At 36.8% G+C, this 23,509-nt stretch overlaps 1 protein-coding gene across 2 annotated transcripts in view; it reads right to left on the bottom strand.

Annotated features, from left to right (window-relative positions):
• The window catches only part of focad (focadhesin), a 101,613-nt gene that overhangs the window by 56,170 nt on the left and 21,934 nt on the right, over positions 1-23,509 (bottom strand). Inside the window, 7 exon segments of one of the 2 annotated variants that reach the window (NM_001423838.2) lie at positions 4,525-4,785; positions 5,824-6,014; positions 6,704-6,791; positions 8,693-8,899; positions 14,481-14,706; positions 16,008-16,109; positions 22,697-22,795. In NM_001423838.2, coding sequence (NP_001410767.2) covers positions 4,525-4,785; positions 5,824-6,014; positions 6,704-6,791; positions 8,693-8,899; positions 14,481-14,706; positions 16,008-16,109; positions 22,697-22,795 — 1,174 coding nt within the window. 2 annotated transcript variants of the gene reach the window in all.

Raw genomic sequence — 23,509 nt, 5'->3', positions numbered from 1 at the left:
AAACTTTCTCCAGAAGAAAAAATATTCTCAGAAATACTGTGAAAATTTCCTTGCTCTGTGAAACATTATTTGGGAAATATTTAAAAAAGAAAAAAAAATTGAAAGGGGGGATAATAATTCTGACTTCAACTGTATATTGTGACCTTTAAATAAATCACTTATCTCAGATAAGAAGCAGAAAAAAGTGAATGCCAAAATCCAGCCAAAGCCTCTAATAAGCTTACATTGACCTTATTCTGTGATGTGAAAGTGGGCTTATTTTTGCAACTTTTTTAGAATGTCCGATTCAGCCACCTATGGGAGAAATGACTAGGAATAATGAATGATTAAACTGCCTGCTCTCCAAACAAGTGTGCTCATGACTATTCATGAAGAAAAGAAGAATATAATTAGAAAATATTAGTTTGCAACATCAAGCAGCCTTTTTTAAAGTCTAAAAATCAATGGAAGTGAATGAGACCGGAAGTCTCAAGTCAAAAAGATTGCAATTGCCACGCCTGCTTGAATATGAAGAGTAAGGTCAATAGCCACTGACAGATGATAGATATATTCCTCTATGAATATCATCATGTTACTGCGATTACAACAGTCACGCAGGGCCGCAAACCCCATGTTTGGCTCTGGTTTTGATGACTTTGTGTCCTCAAGAGCCCTAAGGCGTTCAGTAATGAATGTAAGTGTGGAGTGCAGATCCACAGCACCATGATACACCTTTATTAAGCATTTAGCTCCAGTAATTACTGCTCCAGTTTCTCTGGCTGCGTGTGTTGCCTAGTAACACTGACATCTGGATAATGGATAGAAATGAAAGCATAAGATGAGGGGAAAATTGTTTTTCCAATTGTGTTCTTTCTTTTTTTTTTATGTCTGCCGTTCAAGGAACAATGTGTAAAGCGAGCACGGCTGCGGCTTTCATCATTTCTGCTAGGAGATCTTTTATGAAGACTCTATATTTGAGAAAATTCTATACAGAAATAGCAAACGGATGCCAGTTTACTGCATTAGAAAAGATGAAGAATATACAATTTTTCTATTTTCGAAATTGTGAGTAAATAAGAGTATATTTATTCATTTGTTTCCATATCTGGTTCCATAACTCATGTGATGTTACACTGACAATCCTCATGGAGACTATTAGGGTTAAAGGAAAGAAAAAGTGGCATCACTGACACTCTTTTCATTCCAAACTAAAATTACTTTCTTTCTTCGATGGAGGAAAATCTTCTCCACCACAACTCTAATATATAGTATGATTCAGTGGATTATTTCAGTGCTTTTCAGTCTCTTCTGTTCAACAAATCTGAACGACTCATGTCAAAAATACAGATATTCATTCATTCATTCATTCATTTTCCCTGGCTTAGTCTCTATTTCAGAGGTTGCCTTAGCGGAATGAACCGTCAACTAATCCAGCATATGTTTTACCCTGCGGATGCCCTTCCGGCCGCAACTCATTAATGGGAAACACCCATACATTCTAATTCACACACACACTCATATACTAGGGCCAATTTAGTTTATTTAGTACATCTATACCATATGTCTTTGGACTGTGGGGGAAACAGGAGGACCAGAGGGAAACCCACGTGAACAACTGCAAACAACAGCTTTATATCTTACACATATTTTAAAATGTGTGATTCACAGCTGAATGTTCAGCATCATTACTCCAGTCTTCAGAGTGACGTGATTATTTAGAAATCGTTCTAATATGTTGATTTGCAGATCATGGAAAATTTTAATGTTCTACAGATGTGCTGCTTGTGGAAACCATTCTATCATTTAAAAAGTTTGGGGTGGACCAGATATTTTTAAATAAACAGACATTAATAATTTTATTCAAAAAGTGTGCATTACCTTTATTAAAGTGAGAGTAAAGACTGTTAAACGCTGTTCTATTTATCGGAAAAAAATAATAATCACAATATCAGTTTAAACACACGAATAAACAAGTACAAACACATATTAAGCATTAATAATATGAAAAAATAAATAAATAAACAATAACCGAATACCAAAAATAGGTAATAACTTGTCATGTTTTATTGCTTAATACAGTATGCTTGCGGAAACTACACTGTAACAAATGCTGGGTTCCACACAATACCTTCATGTTGTCCCAACTCAAACTGATTAAGTTACCTTAAATGGTTTACAAATTTAAGTGGATCAAACAAAAAAGTATTAAGTTGTCACAAAAAAATTGTGTTGATTAAGCCCATTTCAAGTCATTTAAACAACAAAAATCTGCTTTTGAGCATATGATACAATATTTTTCAGTATTTTGAAAAAGATCCTCAATGTAAATTGAGAGTTCAAAAGAATAGTATTTATTCATTCATTCATTTTGCTTCGGCTTAGTCCCTTATTTATGAGGGGTCGTCACAGCTGAATAAACCGCCAACTTTTCTGGCATATGTTTTATGCAGTGGATGCCCTTCCAGCTGAACCCAGAACAGGGAAATACCCATAAAGTCTCTCATACACTCATTCATTCACTACGGCCAATTTAGTTAATCCAATTCACCTATAGCGCATGTCTTTGGATTGTGGGGAAAAATGGAGCACCCGGAGGAATCCCACACAAACGGGGGAGAACATGCAAACTCAGAAATGCCAACAGGCCCAGCTGGGACTTGAACCAGCGACCTTCTTCCTGTAAGGCAATGAAATGAAAATCTGTAGAACAGTTAAACCCTATACTTTAAACCAATTGAAGTAAGTTTGAAATCAGATTGGGTACTGGTGGGGAAATTTGCTCGCAAAATGGTTAAAACTATAATTAAAGTTATAGTTAAACTAAAAGTGAATAACTATTAAAAAAAAAACTAAACTCATATCATTACATCGGATTTGTACATTGCATCTTAAAGAAATCCAGCACAGTATGGTGCAAGATGTGTATGGCGTGATTTGTTGCTATTTTCAGACCAACGCAACCCTAATTTTCATGTTTTCTGCCACGTTGTTTAAATAGCAAATCAATTTGCGCCACATTGTGGACTCATGGGTGTGCCGGTCTAGAAAATAGGTGTGTTAAGGCGCATTGTTGGTGCGTTGCTATTTTGAGGAATGCGCCATTGACCAACTAATAGCTGGTTTAAAGTCCAGCACAGAGCATGTCAGTTATGGTCCTATGCAGGTCCAAAATCTTACACATTGCTTAACACACACAGGATGTACAGCAATACACATATATCTTTACATATGAAAAAATTACAGGATTAAAATGTTACAATAATTAATTTTTTTAAAACGAATATAAAAACCGCTGCCTCCATGTTGTCTTCACATCGGGGGGCTATTTTCGATTTAATTATGACAATTTGCATTTTTATAATGTTATTATAATTATCAGAATTATTTATTATATGCATATGTATATTTGTTTTAATAAAAACAAGTTTATATTTGTCCACCTGTTGGACTTTGGAGATGTATGCATTATCATGTGGGGCATACAGTAAGAATAGGACGTGTGTGGACATAACTCAGTGTTTTGCCCACACTTTATTATTATTGTTCATTTATCATTTGCTGGAAATTAGAACTGAATTTAGAAATAGTTTTGAAACAAATCTTTGCGCTTAACAAACAAAATTTAATATGTAGGTTAATGGATGTCTTCAGTGTACAGCGTTTAACATTTCCTTAACCACAAAAGTAAAATAGTGCAAGTAAAGTAAAGAGAAAGTAAAGAGACACGCCTTTAATGTTTGTGCGCCATATGCTTTAGACTTTGTGCGTAGATCATTAAAATAGAGACCTGTGTGTTTAATATTAATCTAAAAAACTGAAAAAAATTACACTAAATAACTTTTGTGAAAACATTTAATATCAATTTTACATTTACATTTAGTCATTTAGCAGACGCTTTTATCCAGAGCGACTTACAAATGAGGTTCTGTACCTGGACACCTCTAGAACCAAAAGTCATAAAACAATGCTCATTTAATTGCAATATTTGGTTTGCTACATTTAATTGTGCTATTGTTTTACAAAATCATATTTATTGGGCTAGTAGTTTTATATTATTTGTATATTACTTTCGAGAATTGGGTAACACTTTACAATAAAGTCTTATTAGTTCATGCACTTACTAACATCAACAAACAATAAACAATGCATTTATTATAGTATTTGTCCATGTTAGTTAACGTTAGTAAATGAAAACAGTTGTTTATTGTTAGTTCATATTAGCTCATGGTGCATTTACTAATGTTAACAAGCATGAATTTGAATTAAATTAATTGTTTGTTCATTATCAGCTCATGTTAGTAAATTATTGTAAAGTGTGACCGGCTAAGTTTGTAACTGGACAAGTAAAAAAAATAAATAAATACTTGCCTTGACAATTTAAAAATGCTTAAGCCATAAAAATTGTTAATTGCTTTCCTCTTAATACAATACTGATTTAAAGGAAGAAATTGAAGCTACAATTACCACTAAACTGTACCATTTCTTACTAAATAATACAGAAGTGCAACACAGCAGACTTAATAAACGTGAAGACACAAACTGTACCTTTGCAGGATCAGCTTCAGCGATGGCAGCAGCCGTTTCCAACGCTAACCTGCAGAGATCTCCATCACTGCGGAAGATGAGATGCGAGACCAGCAGACACACAGTATCCGGCACGTTCTCACAGACTGACAGCGAAGACTGCAGAGAGTACAGCCATTCTGAGGAAGACGTGGAGTCTGTGGAAACCCGGTGTAAAACGCTAACGGCCACTTGAAGCTCGCTGTACCAAGTGCTGAGAGGTAAATCCAGCTGCATCGAGTCCTGGAAAGGTAAACACCAATCAGTTTCACATAATACTTTAATTCCATGTACATCTGTGTTAACATGTTTTGTTGATCCAATTATAATTGAACAAAGCCAGGTGTAAACAGTTTGAACTTGTAAACTTTGGACCACATACAGGGGTCACTTAAAAAAAAGCATATGATCAGATTGCTGCTGTATCGTAGACGTGCATGAGGTGGAATACGTTTGTATTGTACCTTAAAGGTCGCATGAAATTTAGATGTAAATATCAGTATTGTTCGTTTTAAGCAGATCTATAAGCTAGTGTGCACCAAAACAGTGACAAAATTCATGTTTAGAAGATATAATCATTTAAAGATTACGCAGCTGATGCCCTTCTAGCCACAACTTAGTACTGGGAAACACCCACACACTCTCACATGCACACACATTTTAAAAATGAATGTTTTTATTATTTTTTCTGTAAATATAGGCGATGTATTTTGGTGCATTTGAACAAAACAGATTTATTAAACAGATATATTTATTTTAAAAATATTTTAGTCAGATTTAATATACTATTTTTAGATAGATTAGTGAGGGGTGTACTTATATATGCTGAGCACTGTATTAATTTGTGTGAATCACTTCAGACAAACTATACATTTAGACCGGGAAATGCAGTTTGAAAACAATGTTTTAATGCACTGCAAATGGTGAGGGCAAGTTGCAAATCACTTCAGATGTTTGTAAAGCACTGTAAACAAATATATATGCCCTCATCTCATAATGCACAGCACAGCTGACTACAGAAGCTGGTTCAGTCCAAAAATGTGCAGGGAGTGCAGGAATGACAGCTGCTGTTCTTCATTGTCTCAATTCATTTTTGTGTATGCATGCTAAAAAATTAGCAGTATACCTTTATACAGTTAAGGAAACATTATTAGTCTTTTTTATTAGAAAATGGGGCCTTTAAAAAATAATTTCAGTAAAGCCGCTTTAAATTTTTTGAAAACTCGAATTTAATTGAAAAAAAAAAGCTCTTCTGAATAGGTGGATGATCATTTGTTGTACCTCTTTTCGTCTGTCAGGTTCTCTCTGGACCGTTTGGAGGAGTGAATTGGCCAGTTTTTGGTTCTTCGTGTGCGTTTGAGTGTCTGTCAGTGCTTCCATGAGGCTGGAGCAGGACAGCACATGTAACAAGGGCATCACCAGCAGAGACGCACCCCACGGAGGAGGCAGTTCTGGTGGGACAATCTTCACAGCTGTAGAAGAAAGGAAAAAAGTGAGTTTTAGTTTACACCTCACAAAAAATTGTATCAATTTGTAAATCGGTTTTAAGGTCAAAGTTCAGTATGTTTTCAGCATCATGGTTTATGCAACAATGTCGGCCTCTTTGTTTAAATACGTTCAATTATATAAATGCAGTTTTCTTAAAGGGACAGTAAAATCTCTTTAACATTACTAAATGTACATGCTGAATCACTGATATGTGTTGGTGTTGAATCACAGTTCTAAAGTTCACACAGTTTGTTTTATTTTCCAGATCTGAGGTGAACTATCTGCTGCTTTCAGTTTTCTGCTTTCTGGCAACCTCCACTTGTGTTTGTTTTGATCCAGAAATGCAATTCCTAGTTCAACCACTGCAAGTCAAACTTATATACTGCATCTTTAACTTAATTCAACTAAAACATTTTAGGCAGCAATATTTTTTTGCTTATCTTAATGGCAGATATTTACTTTATTTTTTGCTTGTTTTAGGGACATTCATATTTTCTGGAAACATAATTTTTACTTGAGTAACAAAAGCAGTTTTTGCAATGAAAAAAAAAACTATAATAGCAAATCAACCAATTTGATACAAAAAAAAAACTCCTTGTTTTTTAGGCATCCTTTGTGTAAATGAAGCGTGGTGTGTCAATATGAAGGCTTCAGAGAGCAAGAGGGGTTTTACCAAGATCTAGGAGGGCCGTTTGCTGAGACACGGAGGCGTTCAGCAGGAGCAACGAGATTCCCATGATCACTTGCTCAGCCGGGAGTTCCTACAATTAGATGGAGCACAATCAGACAAATGCTTTGACACAGATGGAGTCGCAGAGGGAATGCTGAATGCAAATCGCTTTCAGATAGACAACGCTGCACAAACAACACCATTATAAAGATGAGAGGAGAAGATTTGTAGAGATCACACAGAGAGTACAACTGCAGCAAATACATAATAATAATAACTTTGCCCTTCCCTGTAAAGAAAAAAAACGAACACTTTTTTAATCTGCATTTTGTTAACAAAAGCAATTAGATAGAACTGTAAAACAGAATATGTTTTGATTTGTGGAAACATATTACATATAAGTTAGTACACCTATTTCTATTTTGTACTACAGCAATGTTAGTGAAAACGGGGAAGCACACAGACGACAGTGACTGTTCTAAACCAAATTCTCAGTTGAGGTTTGTTTTGGAGCTTAGGGGGCATATATACACTCACCTGTCACTTTATTAGGTACAACCTACTAGTACCGGGTTGGAGCCTCTTTTGCCTTCAGAACTGCCTTAATCCTTCGTGGGATAGATTCAACAAGGTACTGGAAATATTTCTCATGCTTTCATGTCGTTGACGCCAAATTCTGACCCTACCATCCAAATGTCGCAGTCATCAGACCAAGCAACGTTTTTTCAACCTGCTATTGTCCAATTTTGGTGAGCCGGTGCGAATTGTAGCCTCAGTTTTCTGTTCTTAGCTGGCAGGAGTGGCACCCAGTGTGATCTGCTGCTGTAGCCCATCAGCCTCCAGGTTGGACGTGTTGTGCATTCAGAGATGCGCTTCTGCATACCTCGTTTGTAACGAGTAGTCATTTGAGTTACTGATGCCTTTATATTAGCTCAAACCAGTCTGAACATTCTCCTCTGACCTCTGGCATCAACAAGGTTTTTGCACTCACAGAACTGCTGCTCACTGGATATTTTCTCTTTTTCGGACCATTCTTTGTAAACCATAGAGATGGTTGTACGTGAAAATCCCAGTAGATCAGCAGTTTCTAAAATACTTAGACCAGCCCATCTGGCACCAACAACCATACCACGTTCAAAGTCACTTAAATCATCTTTCTTCCCCATTCTGATGCTCGATTTAAACTGCAGCAGGTGGTCTTGGCCATGTCCACATGCCTAAATGCATTGAGTTGCTGGCATGTGATTATGTGATTAGAAATTTTCATTAACAAGCAGTTGGACAGGTGTACCTAATAAAGTGGCCGGTGAGTTTAGGTGTGTTTAGGTGCGCCTCATTTTATTCTCCTTTAGGACCGATATGTGGTAATATGTGTTTTATACATATGCAAAAATATCTGTAAATTTTTCTGTATTTTGCGATTCATGTTTTTTCTCTCATATTTATGCTTTTGAATTGCATTAAGGGAGCTTGATCTTACTTCCAACAACTTTTAACTTTGAAAAATTAATAAAGGGACATTTATGAACATTTTTAATAGTTTAAAGTCATATATTGTCTGGGTTGGTGTTGTATGTTAAACTACAAAAACCTTGTAATAAACTGCCAGTAGTCACTCTATTATTTTACAGACTCTCTATTTTCTTATTTCTCTCTATACTATTTCTTATACATTAAATTATTTCAAACAACTAAAATGTCAATAAAAGTCACTTTGTTAAACTGTAGAGTTGAATTTGCAACATCAAAAGTTGACAGAGCAGAGATCAAGGTCCCATAATGCAATTCGCAACCGTAAATAAATGTAAAACAGTTGCGAATCACAAAATACGAGAAGGGCGTGTTCACCTTTAATTGAATTGAATTTGGGTTGCTGTGAACACCGAGAGCCATGTGTTGACGTACTAACAACTACAGTACTAACCAAACTAAACGAACGTGTCAAAAATCGAAGTAAGAAAAGCATTGTTATTGCAGTGTGTGTGCATTCACCTCTGCATGTGCAGGTATAATGTGGTGGAGTGTGTGAAGCAGAGACATCAGCTCTCCTCCCAGATGAATCGTGAGCTGACAGGCACACAGGAGCTGGAGAGCCAGCCGGGTCAGTTCCTTCCTCCAGAGCTCTGGATGGCTGATCAGAGCCGCTGTCAGAGACTCGGCAAACGAGCTCAACTCCACCACTGCAGTTACACTGTCCACCTGACAGGGCACAATTTAGAAAAACAAGTGTGAGACAGAAATAATTTATTTTTAATTATTATCTTTTAATGATTGTTTGTAATATTACCTATTATTTATTCAACATATGTACTTATAAAAAAGTGACTAACATGTGAGAATAAAAAATGCACTAGTTTGAACTATAATATTTGAAAAACACAATATATGTTAGCTGTAAATCCTAATACAGCACAACATTAAAGACTAATATATGTTTCTCGATTATGTTTCCCAACTAATTTATGTCAGTGAATTACAGAATCAGTCAATAGTCTGGATTTTGTAAGGTATTACTGTAAATGCTTTTAAACTTCCTCATATGCTCACTAAGGTTGTGTTATTGTGTTATTAGTACTAAGGTCACTAATTGTTGTGTTTCTCATTGTTGTATCATTGAAGAATTTCAAAAGGGGGCTAAAAATTCTGACTTCAACTGTACTTAAAATGCAGTAAAATATATGATATGTTTTTACGATTTAAAACATCATTTTTTTTTTATTTTTTTTAGCATAAATATTTTAAGGATTTTCTCCTCTAAGACAGGGCTGAAAGTGCAGCCTGATTACTCCATTCTTCAGTGTCATGTAATCCTGCAGATTTTATTTTAATATGCTGTATTACAGAATGTAATGTAACTCCAGATTTTTTAGGCTGTGTCTACACTAATCCAGATAAATTTGAAAACTCTGTTTTTGCCTAAAAACTATCCATATTCAAACTCAGGTTTTCAATTCTTTACAAAAAAATGGCAATCCACATTAGTTGAATTGGCCACATGACTGTCACATGACTAAAATCAGCGTTTTCGAAGTCCTCCATTTTCACAGTCCACGCTGCCACCAAGCTGCAACCCTCCCACTGTTAGAATGGCCAACTTTACAGCTGAAAAAAAGGATGTTTACAGCCTGGTACAAAGAACGATTTTGGTTCATATTAGCTATAACTCATCCATTTCCTTTATATTAGCTTTTATTAAAGGGTCACGAAACACCAAAACACATTTTTTGAGCTGTTGACAGTCGTATATGTGTCCCACACTGCTAAAAACACTATTAAGACACCTATATTTCACTAAAAAGTGTAAATTGGTTGTTTTTGCATAATTTTTCAAGCAAATTCGTACTTCCGGCTTGAAACGAATTTTTGAAGCTGCGTCACGGTCATGAGATAATAGCGTTGTATTCCAGCGTGCAGACTGAACGTCTGTACCAGAGTGAGTCTTATTACGTCTCAGAGTGTGCTGCATTAATGCATGAGTAAAGCTTGGTTCAAACCAATCAGCGCGCTCTATTGTGCAACTTCATTAATATTCATTACTGTCACAGTGTTTAGACGACAGAGACACCACGTTTTATTGGCAAAACAAGCATGAAGTGTTGCTTTTATAGTTTACTGCAGTTAAGTTTTGTTTTCATTTTCTCTCTGTGAGAGCGCAGCTGGAGTCACGCGTGGATTACAGTGTATGCAATGCGACGCGCGACAACAATAACTTACATGTCTAAGGAGGAACATTGTTTACCTGAGAGCTGTTCTCATCTGCAAACACTGAGATCCGGATTCGCTTTTAGTCTCCTCTTAATAAAGACGCGGCTCTAGTTGCTGGTGATTGTTCTGTCTCTACAGATTTGGTAAGTGAGCGACCAGTGCTCTTTATTTATTCAGTTTGTTTGTATCGAACTAACTATTGCACCAAGAGTAAACATGTTAGCACTACAACCAAACTTTAACCTCGTGTAGGATTTTCACCACATTTTGTGACCGGAATAACACACGCGGCTTTCTGACTCTACCTGCCAAGTGCATTTAAGTTTCCGGGAAATGCTGAGGGTTTTTTTTCTCTCATTCACCACACGGTATCAAACATTGCATGAAAAATACACGCTAAGAGCAGCTCTTCGAATCAAATATCTCGTTAGTCGCAAGGGACATGAATGAATTCCCTGAATGAAAGAGCCAAACAGCAGTTAAAGTCCACCATGTAATAATTTGGCAAATAATTCGACTACAAATGTCCATGTAAACACAGTCACTTTCTCCCCTGTGTGTGTGTTTTGACTCTAAAACTCAGCGTGCCCAAATAGACACTCCCACACCATCCCTCTTTTCTTCCTCCGACACTCCCCCCTAAACAGAGCTGAACACGCTCACTTTTCTGACTTTTTCCAAAGTAGAGGTGTGAAAACACTCCAGAATCTGACAGATTGATTAGCTGTAGGCTCTAAAACAGTCATCTGAAGCTTTTGTCATACAGTTTTATGCCTGTATTTCATCAATAGTCTTGCATCTAACACAGACTATATCTAAAGTGTTTAGAAGTAATTCGCGTTTTCCTCCTGTAGAAAAACGACATAAGAACAATGCTTAGTGGCTCAATGTATTACAACAGTGTTTTTAAAGGTCTAAACACTTTATTGATATAGTGTACAGCCAAGCACATGCGGTCAGAACACAAACGAGTCATAGATAATAAAGTATTAAGCGTTCTCCCAAAGTAAAGTCTGTCTAAGCCAGGTCCAAGCAAAATGCCAGCAGGTCCGTTCACTGTCTGCCTCTTTGCCCTTGTTTGGTATCCCACCGTGGGTGCGATGACACGCAAACAAAATGGAGACGGTTGGCCGCGCCTACTTGTAGCTTGTTTTGCAGAGTTCAGAAACCTATGGGTGACGTCACGGATACTACATCCATATCTTTTACAGTCTATGGCTGCAACACAACAGTCTTTTAAAATTTATCCACCTTGGACAGCAGTTTCAAAAAGATTTTCGTTTCCTAAAAGTGCCTCCTCGGTTTGGAAGGAAGGCTGAAACGGAGACTAAATTATGCGTTTTTAAACAAAAATGTATTAGCATGGACATGGTCTTACTATGTACAATTCGTTTTAAAATGTACCATCACTTTGATTGATTGATTTAATTAGACAATTTTAACAAAAATATACAAACATGTACAATTAGACTAATTCATACATGTTTTAAAAACTGTCAAGGATAAAATACACAAAAAAGCCACAGGCTTATTTCCATTGTGGTCCTTGATATTCATAAAAAAATGAACACACAAATCATAAATGGAGTGCAAACATCATCAACTCTGCAACTCAGCACAACTTTCACGTAAAACAAAAATTTTTAAATTTCCTTTTTAAAAATAATCTCAAATTGCATCTTTCTAAAAACTCCTAGGCTGTACATTCTAAGCAACAGGGCTAGTACACAAGAAGAATTTCTATATGTTTCACTATCCCTGCTACTCGCTCTTGTAGAATGGCACGGTGTACCTCACTAACTAAAACATAATAATCAAGAAAATATTTTGGTATCATTTTCTTTCAAATCTTAAACAACATCACTAATTTCAGAAAAGTTACCCTTTTACAACTTTTATAAAATTACTTTTACTATAATGTTCATTATTTAAATGTGTCAGTGGATGTACTTTCATTACAATTCTACTGAATTCTAATTTATTTAGCATTTTTTTAAGAACTACCACTGTACCAAAAGGCTGCAGCATAATCAAAGAATGGCTGCACCATATATGGACGTAGTATCCGTGACGTAACACATAAGTTTATGAAGAACCCAAAAGAAGCTACCAGTAGGCGTGGCCAATCGTCACCATTTTGTTTGATTGGCAATGTTGACAGTAAAAGGTAGAAGACAATGAATAGGTGTACACAGTCTCACTCTTGGTGAAAAAATGTTGTAGGCAATATTGTTTTAAGTACGGACTGGTTAAAGTGCAGTGCATAAAATAGAAGATTTGACAGTATTTTCACCCCTATTTAAAAAATAATGTCATTAGATGGTTGTCATTTGCTATTGGAAGATCTAATGTGAGTCACAGACCGCATGTTGGTAGGTGTCAAGTAATGATTTGCATGGAAAAATCAGCTATAATAAATGCTTTTGCTTTTTTTACATTAAAAATAACTGGATGTTGTCAAGCCTCTCATGTCAAATGATAACATTTGCAGCCCTATCATGCACCCTGCGCAATAAGGTGTAGGACGTGTATGGCGTGATTTGTTGCTATTTTCAAACAAGCGCAACCCTAATTTTCATGTTTTGTGCCACAATGTTTAAATAGCAAATCCATTTGCGCTACTCTGTGGACTCATGGGTGTGCTGATCTATAAAGTGTGTTAAGGCGCATTGTTGGCACGTTGCTATTTTGAGGAACTAAAATAGACTGTTCAAATGCTTACACATTGCTTAATACACAAAGAATTTTACAGCAATACACAAATATCTTTACATATGAAAAAAATGTATTAAAATGTTACAAAAAATATTATTTACTACATAGATATAAAAAACACTACCTCTACGTCTTCTTCATGTCCATTTTTTCCTTCAGTTTATTCATGACAATTAGCATTTTTATTAGAATGTTATTATTTATTATATCCATATTAATGTTTGTTTTAGTAAAAATAAGTTTAGATTTGTCCACCTGTCGGGTTTTGGAGACGTATGCATCACCATATGGGACATAAGAATAGGACGTGTGTTTGGATATAACTCAATAACTTTGTTATAACTGTTCATTTATTCGTTGGCTGGAAATTAGAACTGAATTTAGAAACAGTTTTGAAACAAATCTTTGCCCTTCACAAATTAAATTAAATATGTTAGCTAATGGATGTCAGTGGGGTGGGTTTTCACCAATTCCTGACTACACAAAAGTAAGAAGTAAAGTTAAGAGAAAGCAAGGAGGCTAAAAGGAGGAGGCTCGTTTTTTATCCTTGCGCTGCAGATGCTCTGTTTAACTGTTTTCTCGCTAGTGAAGTGTTTAGTTTTTCCTCTTACAAAGTCTGCCATGTAAATAGCAAATGTGCCATGGCGTGAAGCAACTGTGTCTTAAAATGAATGGGATATAAGACTATGATTGGTTTAATGCACATTAAGCTCAAAACACACAGATAACTTATTAAGAGAATATGCACAACCCTGCTAAACCATGCGCAGAGTGTATTTTTCTGTCCTCAAAATAGCAAAAGTTGATTTGGACACGCCTTTACTGCTTTTTGCGTCATACGCTATAGACTTTGCATCTAGATCGTTAAAATAGAGCCCATGGACTGAATAAATTTGACACAATTTTTCCCCTCACTGTCCAGTTTATAATAATATATCGCTGTATTTGTATTATTATTATTAGTTTACATTTTCCTTTTTATTACTTCTTTATTTTTATATGTGTTTATGTGTAGGTATTTGTATGTCCCTTTTTTTCTTTTTTCAGTGCCATGGTTTTGGTAGGCGACATAATGTACTTTAAATTGTAAATGTAAAAACTCAAATAACTCAAAAAAAAAATAAATAAAAAAAAAAAAATATATATATATATATACATATATATATATATATATACACACACACACACACACACACACACGTTGAAGTAACCCATTCAACTAAACGCTTCAATATATAAAAGTAAAAAACTTTTTGTTGAACTCTCAATGATGGGAAATATACCTTTAGTTGAAACCACATCAACCCTCATAAGTAAAACTACTTAAGATCAGCACATCAGAAACCATCCTCCAGCTTACCAGCATGTGTGGCAACAGGTCAAAAAGGCTGCGTATCAGCTCACGGACCACCCTCGTGCTGGACGCCCCCTTCTCCTCCAGCCTGTCAGACTCAGGAGCCTCTCGTGGTTGAAGCAGGACCCTGAGGAGACTCTGCCTGAGCAGAGCGTTTTCTGACAACCGCTGGGGCTCGCAGTACAGGTAACGGAGGAACGGGACCAGCATTTCCACAAACACTGGCTCATCTCTAAAGACGAAAACAAACAAACAAACAAACAAACAAACAAACACACAAACACACAAACACACACACACACACACACACACACACACACACACACACACACACACACACACACACACACACACACACACACACACACAAATAGCCATAAGACATTTATCTGTTATAAAATGTTCTAGCTGATCATTTGGTACCAGAAGTGGCTACATGAAAGGCAAAGGCTTCTAGATTATGCTTATTTTACCAAAATAAAATATGATCATGCTTTAATTTTGATTTATTTAATTAATATTTAACAGACAGTGAGGTCGAATTTTGCTTAGAAATTAACATTAACAGAAATAATGTACAGTATAGAACAGGGATGGGCAAACTTGATCCTCGAGGGCCGGTATCCCTGCAGAGTTTTGTTCCAACACTAGTCAAACACACCTGAACAAACTAATCAGTGTCTTCAAGATCACTTGAACTCAATAGGGAGGTCTGTTTAAATAGGGTTGGAGCTAAACTATGCAGGACACTGGCCCTCCAGGATCAAGTTTGCCCACACCTGGTATAGAATATAAAGTCATAGTGCAGTGGAAAAATAATTAATATCGTGTTTGACTCCCATGAGCTTGGAGGACTGCATCCATACATCTCTGCAATGACTCAAATAACTTACTAAGAAAGTCATCTGGAATGGCAAAGTAAGGCAGAGTTCATCAAGATTCTTTGGGTTCATTTTCAATGCCTCCTCCTACATCTTTTGCCAGACATGCTCAATAATGTTCATGCCTGGTCACTGGCATGGGTGGTTTGTAATGTAATGGGCTGCACAAATGTCTTAATACCTCAGGCTGATGATGTTGCCATCTATTCTGCAGATCTCTCGCACGGCCCCAAACTGAATGTAACCCCAAATCATAATTTTTCCTTTACCAAACTTTACCAATTCAGGTTTATAACCCAGAATAAAAGCAGAAAAGTTCAGCTATGTAGCGTAATTTTGCTCAAACTAAACGCTAACAAAAACTAACTTAAGCTAGGCTCACAGAGAGCGATTTGGTGCAATTTGGTCAGAGAAAAATTTGGGAAATCCTAGAAGATTTCTGTAATTCTAGGCTAAAATATGTCATCTTTGATACTTGGTTTGACATGTTCTTCATCAGCCAATTAAAATTCCCTGCGATAAAACTTAAGACAAAACTAAATATAACAATAAGCTAAAATTTAAGTCAGCTACAATGCTACGTCAGCTATGATGACTGTCATGAAGCACTGGTCTAAAGCATTTGATAATGGATTTGATTCAGATTTCATACTTGTCTGTAGCCAGCTGAAGGAAGTCATCAATTTCCTGGAGCAGAGCCGGCCAGCAGTCCGGACGGTTTTCCAGGACTGTGATATAGGGGTGAGGAAAGCTCCTAAAATTCGAACACATATTTAAATCTCAGTGTAGAATCAAGGCTTATTTTAAAGGCTGTCATTAGCAAAACCGGTGGCCATTAAATGAACTGCAACTTATTGCTGTCCTTGAACTCATGCACATTTAAGTGGTGCCATTTATTGATTAATTGTGACTACCTATAGGTTTCTCAAGAACCAAAAAGAAGCTACCAGTAGGCATGGCCAACCGTCGCCATTTTGTTTGCGCATCATCGTATCGACCGGGGGATACCAAACAAGGTCAAAGAGGCGGAGCGTGAGCTGAGCTATACAGACGCCTGCTATCATTTTACTTGGGCCTGGTTTATACTTCTGCGTCAAGTGACCAGCGTAACCCACGGCGCTAGTTGGCAGTGAGGTGTTAAGCCTGATTTATACTTCTGCGTCAGGTGACCGGCGTAACCCACGGTGCTTGCAACGCGCGTGGCTGTGCATTTATACTTCTGCGCGCTGTCTCTGTCGGTCTGCATTAACACTTCCGAAATGCTAGTTGGCAGTGAGGTGTAAATGTCTCTCAGTGTCGAGTTTCTTCGCTGCTTTTTTGATTTTCCTGAACACTTCCGGGATGTACATGTGGCTCAAACTTGCTCATTTTGAGGCAGGAATCGGCGGACGTGCAACAACTTTAACTATGAGGTAAACACAAAACAAAACTTTCCATCCGGAGCTCCTTCACGGGACTCCACACTTGTAAACAATCGCTCGCGCCATTCGCGCGGCTCTCGGTTCCGCCCAGACTCGTCAGCGCTACCAAGCCGACCAATCACAGAGCTTACGCTACGCGTCGTTGCGACGTGTAGTTACATTTTTTGAGAGGTGCACATCAGTGACGGCGACGGCCACGGCGAAGGGCTATGCGTCAGCGCCGTAGCATACGCCGGTGTTTGACGCAGAAGTATTAAGCCTGATTTATACTTCTGCGTCAAGTGACCGGCGTAACCCATGGCGCATGCGACCCGCGTGGCTGTGCATTTATACTTCTGCGCGCTGTCTCTGTTAGTCTGCATTAACACTTCCGAAAAGCTAGCAGTGAGGTGTAAATGTTCCTCTGTGTCGAGTTTCTTCGCCTGTGTTTTGTTCTTTCTGAACGCTTCCGGGATGTACAAGTGGCTCAAACTCGCTTATTTTGAGGCAGGGACCGGCGGACGATCAACAACTTTAACTATGAGCTAAACACAAAACAAAACTTTCCATCAGGAGTTCCTTCGCGGGACTCCACACTTGTAAACATTCGCTCCATTGGGCTCGCATGGCTCTCGGTCCAGCCCAGACTCGTCAGCGCTACCAAGCCGACCAATCACAAAGCTTGCGCTACGCGTCGTTGCGACGTGTAATTACATTTTTCGGGAGGTGCACGTCAGCGACGCCCACGGCGTAGGGCTTTGCGTCAGCGCCGTAGCATACGCGTGCGCTTGACGCAGAATTATAAATCAGCCTTAAGACAGGCTTTTCTTTTGAAAGAAATGCTTAATACTTCTTTAACTGCAACTTGTTTGTGTTCTGACCACATGTGCTTGTTAGAAGACTATGGGCCCTATCATACACCCGACGCAGTGTGGCACAAGGCGTGGAGCAGTAGTCTTTTGGTAGTTTCAGCTAGGCGCAAGAGTCGTTTTGAGGCGTTGCGCTACGCTGTTTAAATAGCAAATGCATTAGTGCTCATTTGTGCACCCATAGGCGTTCTGGTCTAAAAAGGAAGGCGTTCTGAGGCGGACCGCTGGCGCGTTGCTATTTTGAGAATCTATAATAGATTTTTCATTAGACCAAAACTAACCCGGTCTAAACTCCGGCGCAGAGTTGCGCCTCGCTTACGCACTGTCTAATACGCACAAGAGAGCAATAGGCAAATATCTTTACATATGAAAAAATTTTAATATTTAGGACATATATAGGATATAAGAAGAATAGATATAGGATATAAATATAAAGGATTAAAATATTACAAAACATATTATTTTCTAGCCTACATAAATATGAAAAACCACTGCTTTAATGCCTTCTTCATCTCGGGAGGCTTTTTCAGTTCATTCATAACAATTTGCTTTTGTATAATGTTATTATTATTAGCAGTATTATTTATTATATCCATATTTATATTTGTTTTATTAAAAACAAGCTTAGATTTGCCCACCTGTCAGGTTTTAGACCATATGGGGCACAGCATGTGTTTTAGGATATAACTCAGGTTTTTGAGCACATTTTGCTATTATTATTCATTTATTCGTTTGCTGGAAATTAGAACTGAATTTAGAAATAGTTTTGAAACGAATATTTGCGCTTAACAAACAAAAGTATTTATTTATAGACTAATTGATGTCTGTGCGTAAAGGTTTCTCTATCCAAGAGCGAAAGTGAAAGTGATCCATTATCTCTCATTCTCACGCAGTAGATGCTCTGTTTAACAGTTTTCTGTTAAAAAACTGTTAACTGTTAGCTTGTGAAATGATCATTTTTTCCACTTAGACTTACTTTGCGTCCTGTAAATAGCGAATGCGCTCTTGGCACGCAGCTGACTCTTAAAGGGAATGGGAGATGAGATTCTAATTGGTTTATTCTCAAAACACACCTATAACTCATTAAGAAAATAAACTCAACCTTTTTAGAGCATGCGTCGCAGCGCAAGGCAGATTTCCCGTCCTTAAATTAGCAAAAACGTGTCCTGACACGCCCTGAAAGCGTTTGCGCCCTGCGTTTTGCGCCCTGCATTTTGCGCTCTGCGCATGGACCGTCAAAATAGAGCCCTATATCAAAAAAGTGTTTGAACTTTAAAACACACAGAAATTTGACTATAAAAATATGGTACAATTTTTTTACAGAGCTTAACAGATTAAACACTAGATTTGTACATATTTGGTATGAAGCGAGTACTTAATACTGCAGCATTTTTTTCTAAATGCACAACCTTTTTCTACAATCAAAATAACCTAAGAAGCATTTTGAAAATGTATACAACATTTTTAATTCTGTTTTCTGTATTTTCAGCAAAGAACAAAGCACAAAAGTATTCAGATCATTTGTAAAGTATAAACCACAAAAAAAGCATGTGAAATTCTAGTGGACCTGATTAATGTCTACCCTCAATGCTAACATAAAGGAACTCCTTTATATTACAAACATTACACACATGCCCTTTTATCCGAAGATTAATGAACTCTCCTAATTCCCTGATCATGTTGTTTCTGTGTGCCTTTGGCTCTGGGTCAGTCGGGAACATATTTTATAAAGCTACCTTTAAGATCCTGTACACAGTAAACAGTCTCTCAGCACTTAAATTTACGGCCGGGTTCAACTCCAGCCAGATGTTAGCAGCGCTGCACCAAAAGACATCCTACAGTTCAAACATTTGCTCATCTATCTCTGGTGGTTCCCCAGCCATCACGTTATCAGTGCTCATCCATCAGGACTACTTTTTTCGGGCAGACGGCCACAACATTATCTCTCAGACAATGGCTGGCTGACACATTGACCTCCAACTCACTTATTAGAGCTGAAAGTTTAAGGAGACACAGCTGAAGCAGGAAAGACGTTTAAAACTTTAGTGTTAGAGAATAATTAACAGGTTTAAGGTGACAGAAGTCAGACTGAATAAACAGTATTGCAGTAAAGGAACATTTATTTTATTAACTTTCAAGTTCATTTCTAAGTTGTGGGTTTGCAGTCTGAACAGAAAGAGTTGTGTTTTTTAATTTAAAAACAAATACTGTGATAATATATACACAATATTTATAAAACCATGAAATTAGGAGACAATGTATGTTTCTACATAAAAATTCCACAAAAAAATCCTAATCACAATAAATTTAATATTACATTATATTCAATATTTTGTGAGCATCAAGTCAGCAAATAAAATAATGCCTGCAAAAATAAAATTAAATAAAAAACAAAATTAATTAAAAACTAATTTAAAAATAAGTGTGAGGGTGCAATTATTATAGATGATGCATTGCAGTTCATTGCCTGCGAGAGTCAAATAGTCGTAGTTCTAGTTGTAGAAACAATAAAGACATTTTTACTGTTAGAAACTTGTAAATACGATACATGAGTGTATCTCACTAAACACATGACGAGACTAGGAAAAGAAGACTGAAAAAAGTCTTACCTTGTAGAATGATTGCTCATCACCATCATATCCTACACCAGTGTTTCTCAACCACGTTCCTGGAGGACCACCAGCTGGGCACATTTTCTACAGTATGTCCCCTTAACTAAACACACCGGATTCGGATCATCAGCTCATTAGCAGAGACTGAAAGACTGAAATGAGAGTGACAGACAAAGAAGACATCCAAAACATGCAGAGTCGGTGGCCCTCCAGGAACTTGGTTGAGAAACACTGTCCTACACTACATGTACACTATACGTGATAGCAGATTTAAAACAAAACTAAAATGCAATGCCTCATTCAGAATGGAAGAATCTGATGTGAAATCATAAATGAGAGATATTTGGGGCAAAACACTGTTTAAAAATGTATCTTGTCTCTTTCCTGTCAACCCAATATCAATCATGGTTCTATTTTGTGAGCCGAATACTTCATTACAAGCTGATGAATTACATTTTAATTTTAAATTGTACATTATCACCATTTTTACTGTACTTTTAATGTTTTTTTGATCAATGACATTCACTGATTAGAGACTTCTGTTTTGGTAAGGAAGCATACGGTTTAAAACTATTGAAAGAAATATCCATGTAGTCACTCTCCAAATATTCTGTTTTGTAACCCTAAATATTTCTTAAATAATGTTTAAAAGAGCAAGGAATTTTTTCACAGTAATTTCTATAATATTTATTTAATATAATATATAATATATGTTTTACTTTGTCCAGCATTAAAGTTGTTTTTAATTTTTTTAAAGTCATTTTAAGGTCAGTATTATTAACTCCCTTAAGCATTTTTTTCCAAAGGGCTACAGAATAATGACTTGCTTAATTAACCTAACTTGCCTAGTTAACCTACTAATGTACTGTCATCATGGCAGAGATAAAAGAAATCAGTTATTAGAAATGAGTTATTAAAACTATCTGTTTTTTTTTACAGAAATTGAAGAAAGGAAATAAACAGGGGGCTAATAATAACTCAGGAGGGCTTAAATTCTGACTTCAACATTTGTTTAGTTAAAAAGAAAAAAACGCTTAGCAGTTTATGTTTTTAATCCGTATTTTGTCAAAAGAGAGAGCAGGTTTTACTCTAACCCTCTCTGCTTCTGTTGGATTTCTACAGTAAGTGGCTTTTTGACCTCAGAGCAGATTGCAGAGGAGCCATGGAGCAGACGGACACAATGAGCACCAGTGGGCATCTTCCATTAATCCTCCAGCCCTCCCTCCATGCCCACCCGTGCTAAAGGCCAAGCACCAATCCCGGGCCAACACAGAACCAAAAACCCCATTTATCTTCACACCGGGGGAGGAACTCGACAGAAGAGGAGAAAAATGACACGCACTCTCGCTTGATTCACTATCAACTCACTGTAAGAGGTCGTTTAAACCACATCAACAAACAAACATAACCACGCATGAGGAAAGTCGACATGCCAGCTGTAAGCCGTCCAGAAATCTGTACAAGAAATGTGTGCAATGCCTTGCTTTTTCTTTCTCTCAGGAGGTCATGGCCCCAGTGCACTCGATACAATCGAGAATACAATTCTAAAAGTTTGAGCTCTTAAAGATTTGTATTTGGGCTGAACAATATACAGTTTTAGCATTGACATTGCATTGTGAAAAGGTATACAAATAAAAACTGACAGCACCGTAGTGCTACTGAACGTAGCAGGAACAAGTATACTACAAAGCTATGTTATCTGAGCAGACTTTGCTTTTCCGGTGATCATGTGTGGTTTATGCATAGATAAGTATACATGTACATAAGTGGAATATTCAGGACTGTGCAGTCCACTCCTCTCATGCTATGAGCGCGTCAGCAACAAACTACCCTTGTATGGAAAAAGCCATTGAAATAAATGGGCTTCCAAGGGCAGTGCTTTTCGCGTCCAGTGTGAAAGCCGATTCCCATTGCGGTGACTATAGCTTAAGGGAAAGTGAAAGCAGTGTGCTAAACACTGACGCATTACCATTCTCCAAAATGACAACAAAGACATTTTGATGTTAAAAAAGATGTACATTTTAAATAAACACTTTGAAATGTTTGCTAGGATAGGATTGAATAGTCACATATAGCAACCTTTGGTAACCGATGCTACTGAATTTTCTTGGTGGTTGTGCATCACTACCGATTGGCTAAATTGATAAACAATGACATCCTGTTTTGTATACATCAATGAATACACCAAGTAAAAAAATAATAAATTAAGAAGAAAAAACCTAATTAGTTTTTTTAATATAACAGGCTAAAGTAAGTCATTCTAATATTTTTTGTTCTGTGTGTATTCTAGCCTACAAATCTCTTAAAAATACACTCTCATTATGAACTGTTATGAATGCACTTAAAATCTATTATAGTCTCAGGGCAAGAATGAGAGGTTTGAAGAAAAAAAATCAACTGTTGCTTGTTTTGGCATTTGAGAAGGTGACAGCAGCAGTTGCTCTTGGAGAAGACACTCACCTGATTGAATATGGACAGGTGAAACTTGCTCTGTTCTCCCGCTGGCCTGCCTGGATCTGCAGCAGCCTCCCGACCACTTTGATCAGCCCTTGAACATTCCTGTGCAGGCAAGAAACAAAACCATCACCATTAGCAGACGCTACTAAAGAGAAAAAACATAATCCATTGGATTTTGAAGCTTATACCATCTGTACAAGACAGAAATTAAGTTTCAGCGTTAAAACACAATCAATAAACACAAATACTGAATTCAGCAGAGTGAAAGAATACATACAGCTATAGAAAAAAATTAAGTAAACACTTGGAAATTCTTTTTTTGCCTGGTTATACTAGATATACTAGCTCTAGTATTAGATAAAATGTTAATATTTGTGTTATTTTATAAAGGTCCGTTAAAATATTTTTTAATTGCAAATAAAAAAAATTCATTTATTGTATCTAAAAATCAGGGTTATCAGCCAAATTGATTTCCTAACTCTTCTGAAGTTACAAATATTTTACTGTGTTGTCTAAAAATGTATACATTTTAAAACTTGCATCTTTTTTTTATTTTGACCAATTTTGTTCTAAATGAGGAAAAAAAATTATATAAATAACTAAATGCATCATAAATATAAATCCAATTGGCTAGTATAAAAAAGACGCCATCATTTCAGACTTGTTCATTGTCATTTTTTAGACAACACAATATCATGTGTTAACTTCTGAAGAGAAGAAAGCAATATTTAGAAAAATAGCTTGCACAGAAAATAAAAAAATGAAATTTAAAAATTTAGACTTGAAAGGAATGATTAAAACCTTTATAGTTTGTAA

Source organism: Danio rerio, chromosome 7 (genome assembly GCF_052040795.2).
Source record: "Danio rerio strain M-AB ecotype USA chromosome 7, GRCz13ab, whole genome shotgun sequence".
Classification (NCBI taxonomy): Eukaryota; Metazoa; Chordata; class Actinopteri; order Cypriniformes; family Danionidae; genus Danio; species Danio rerio.
Note: the sequence above shows the minus strand (reverse complement) of the source record. Positions and strands in the feature narration are given on the sequence as shown.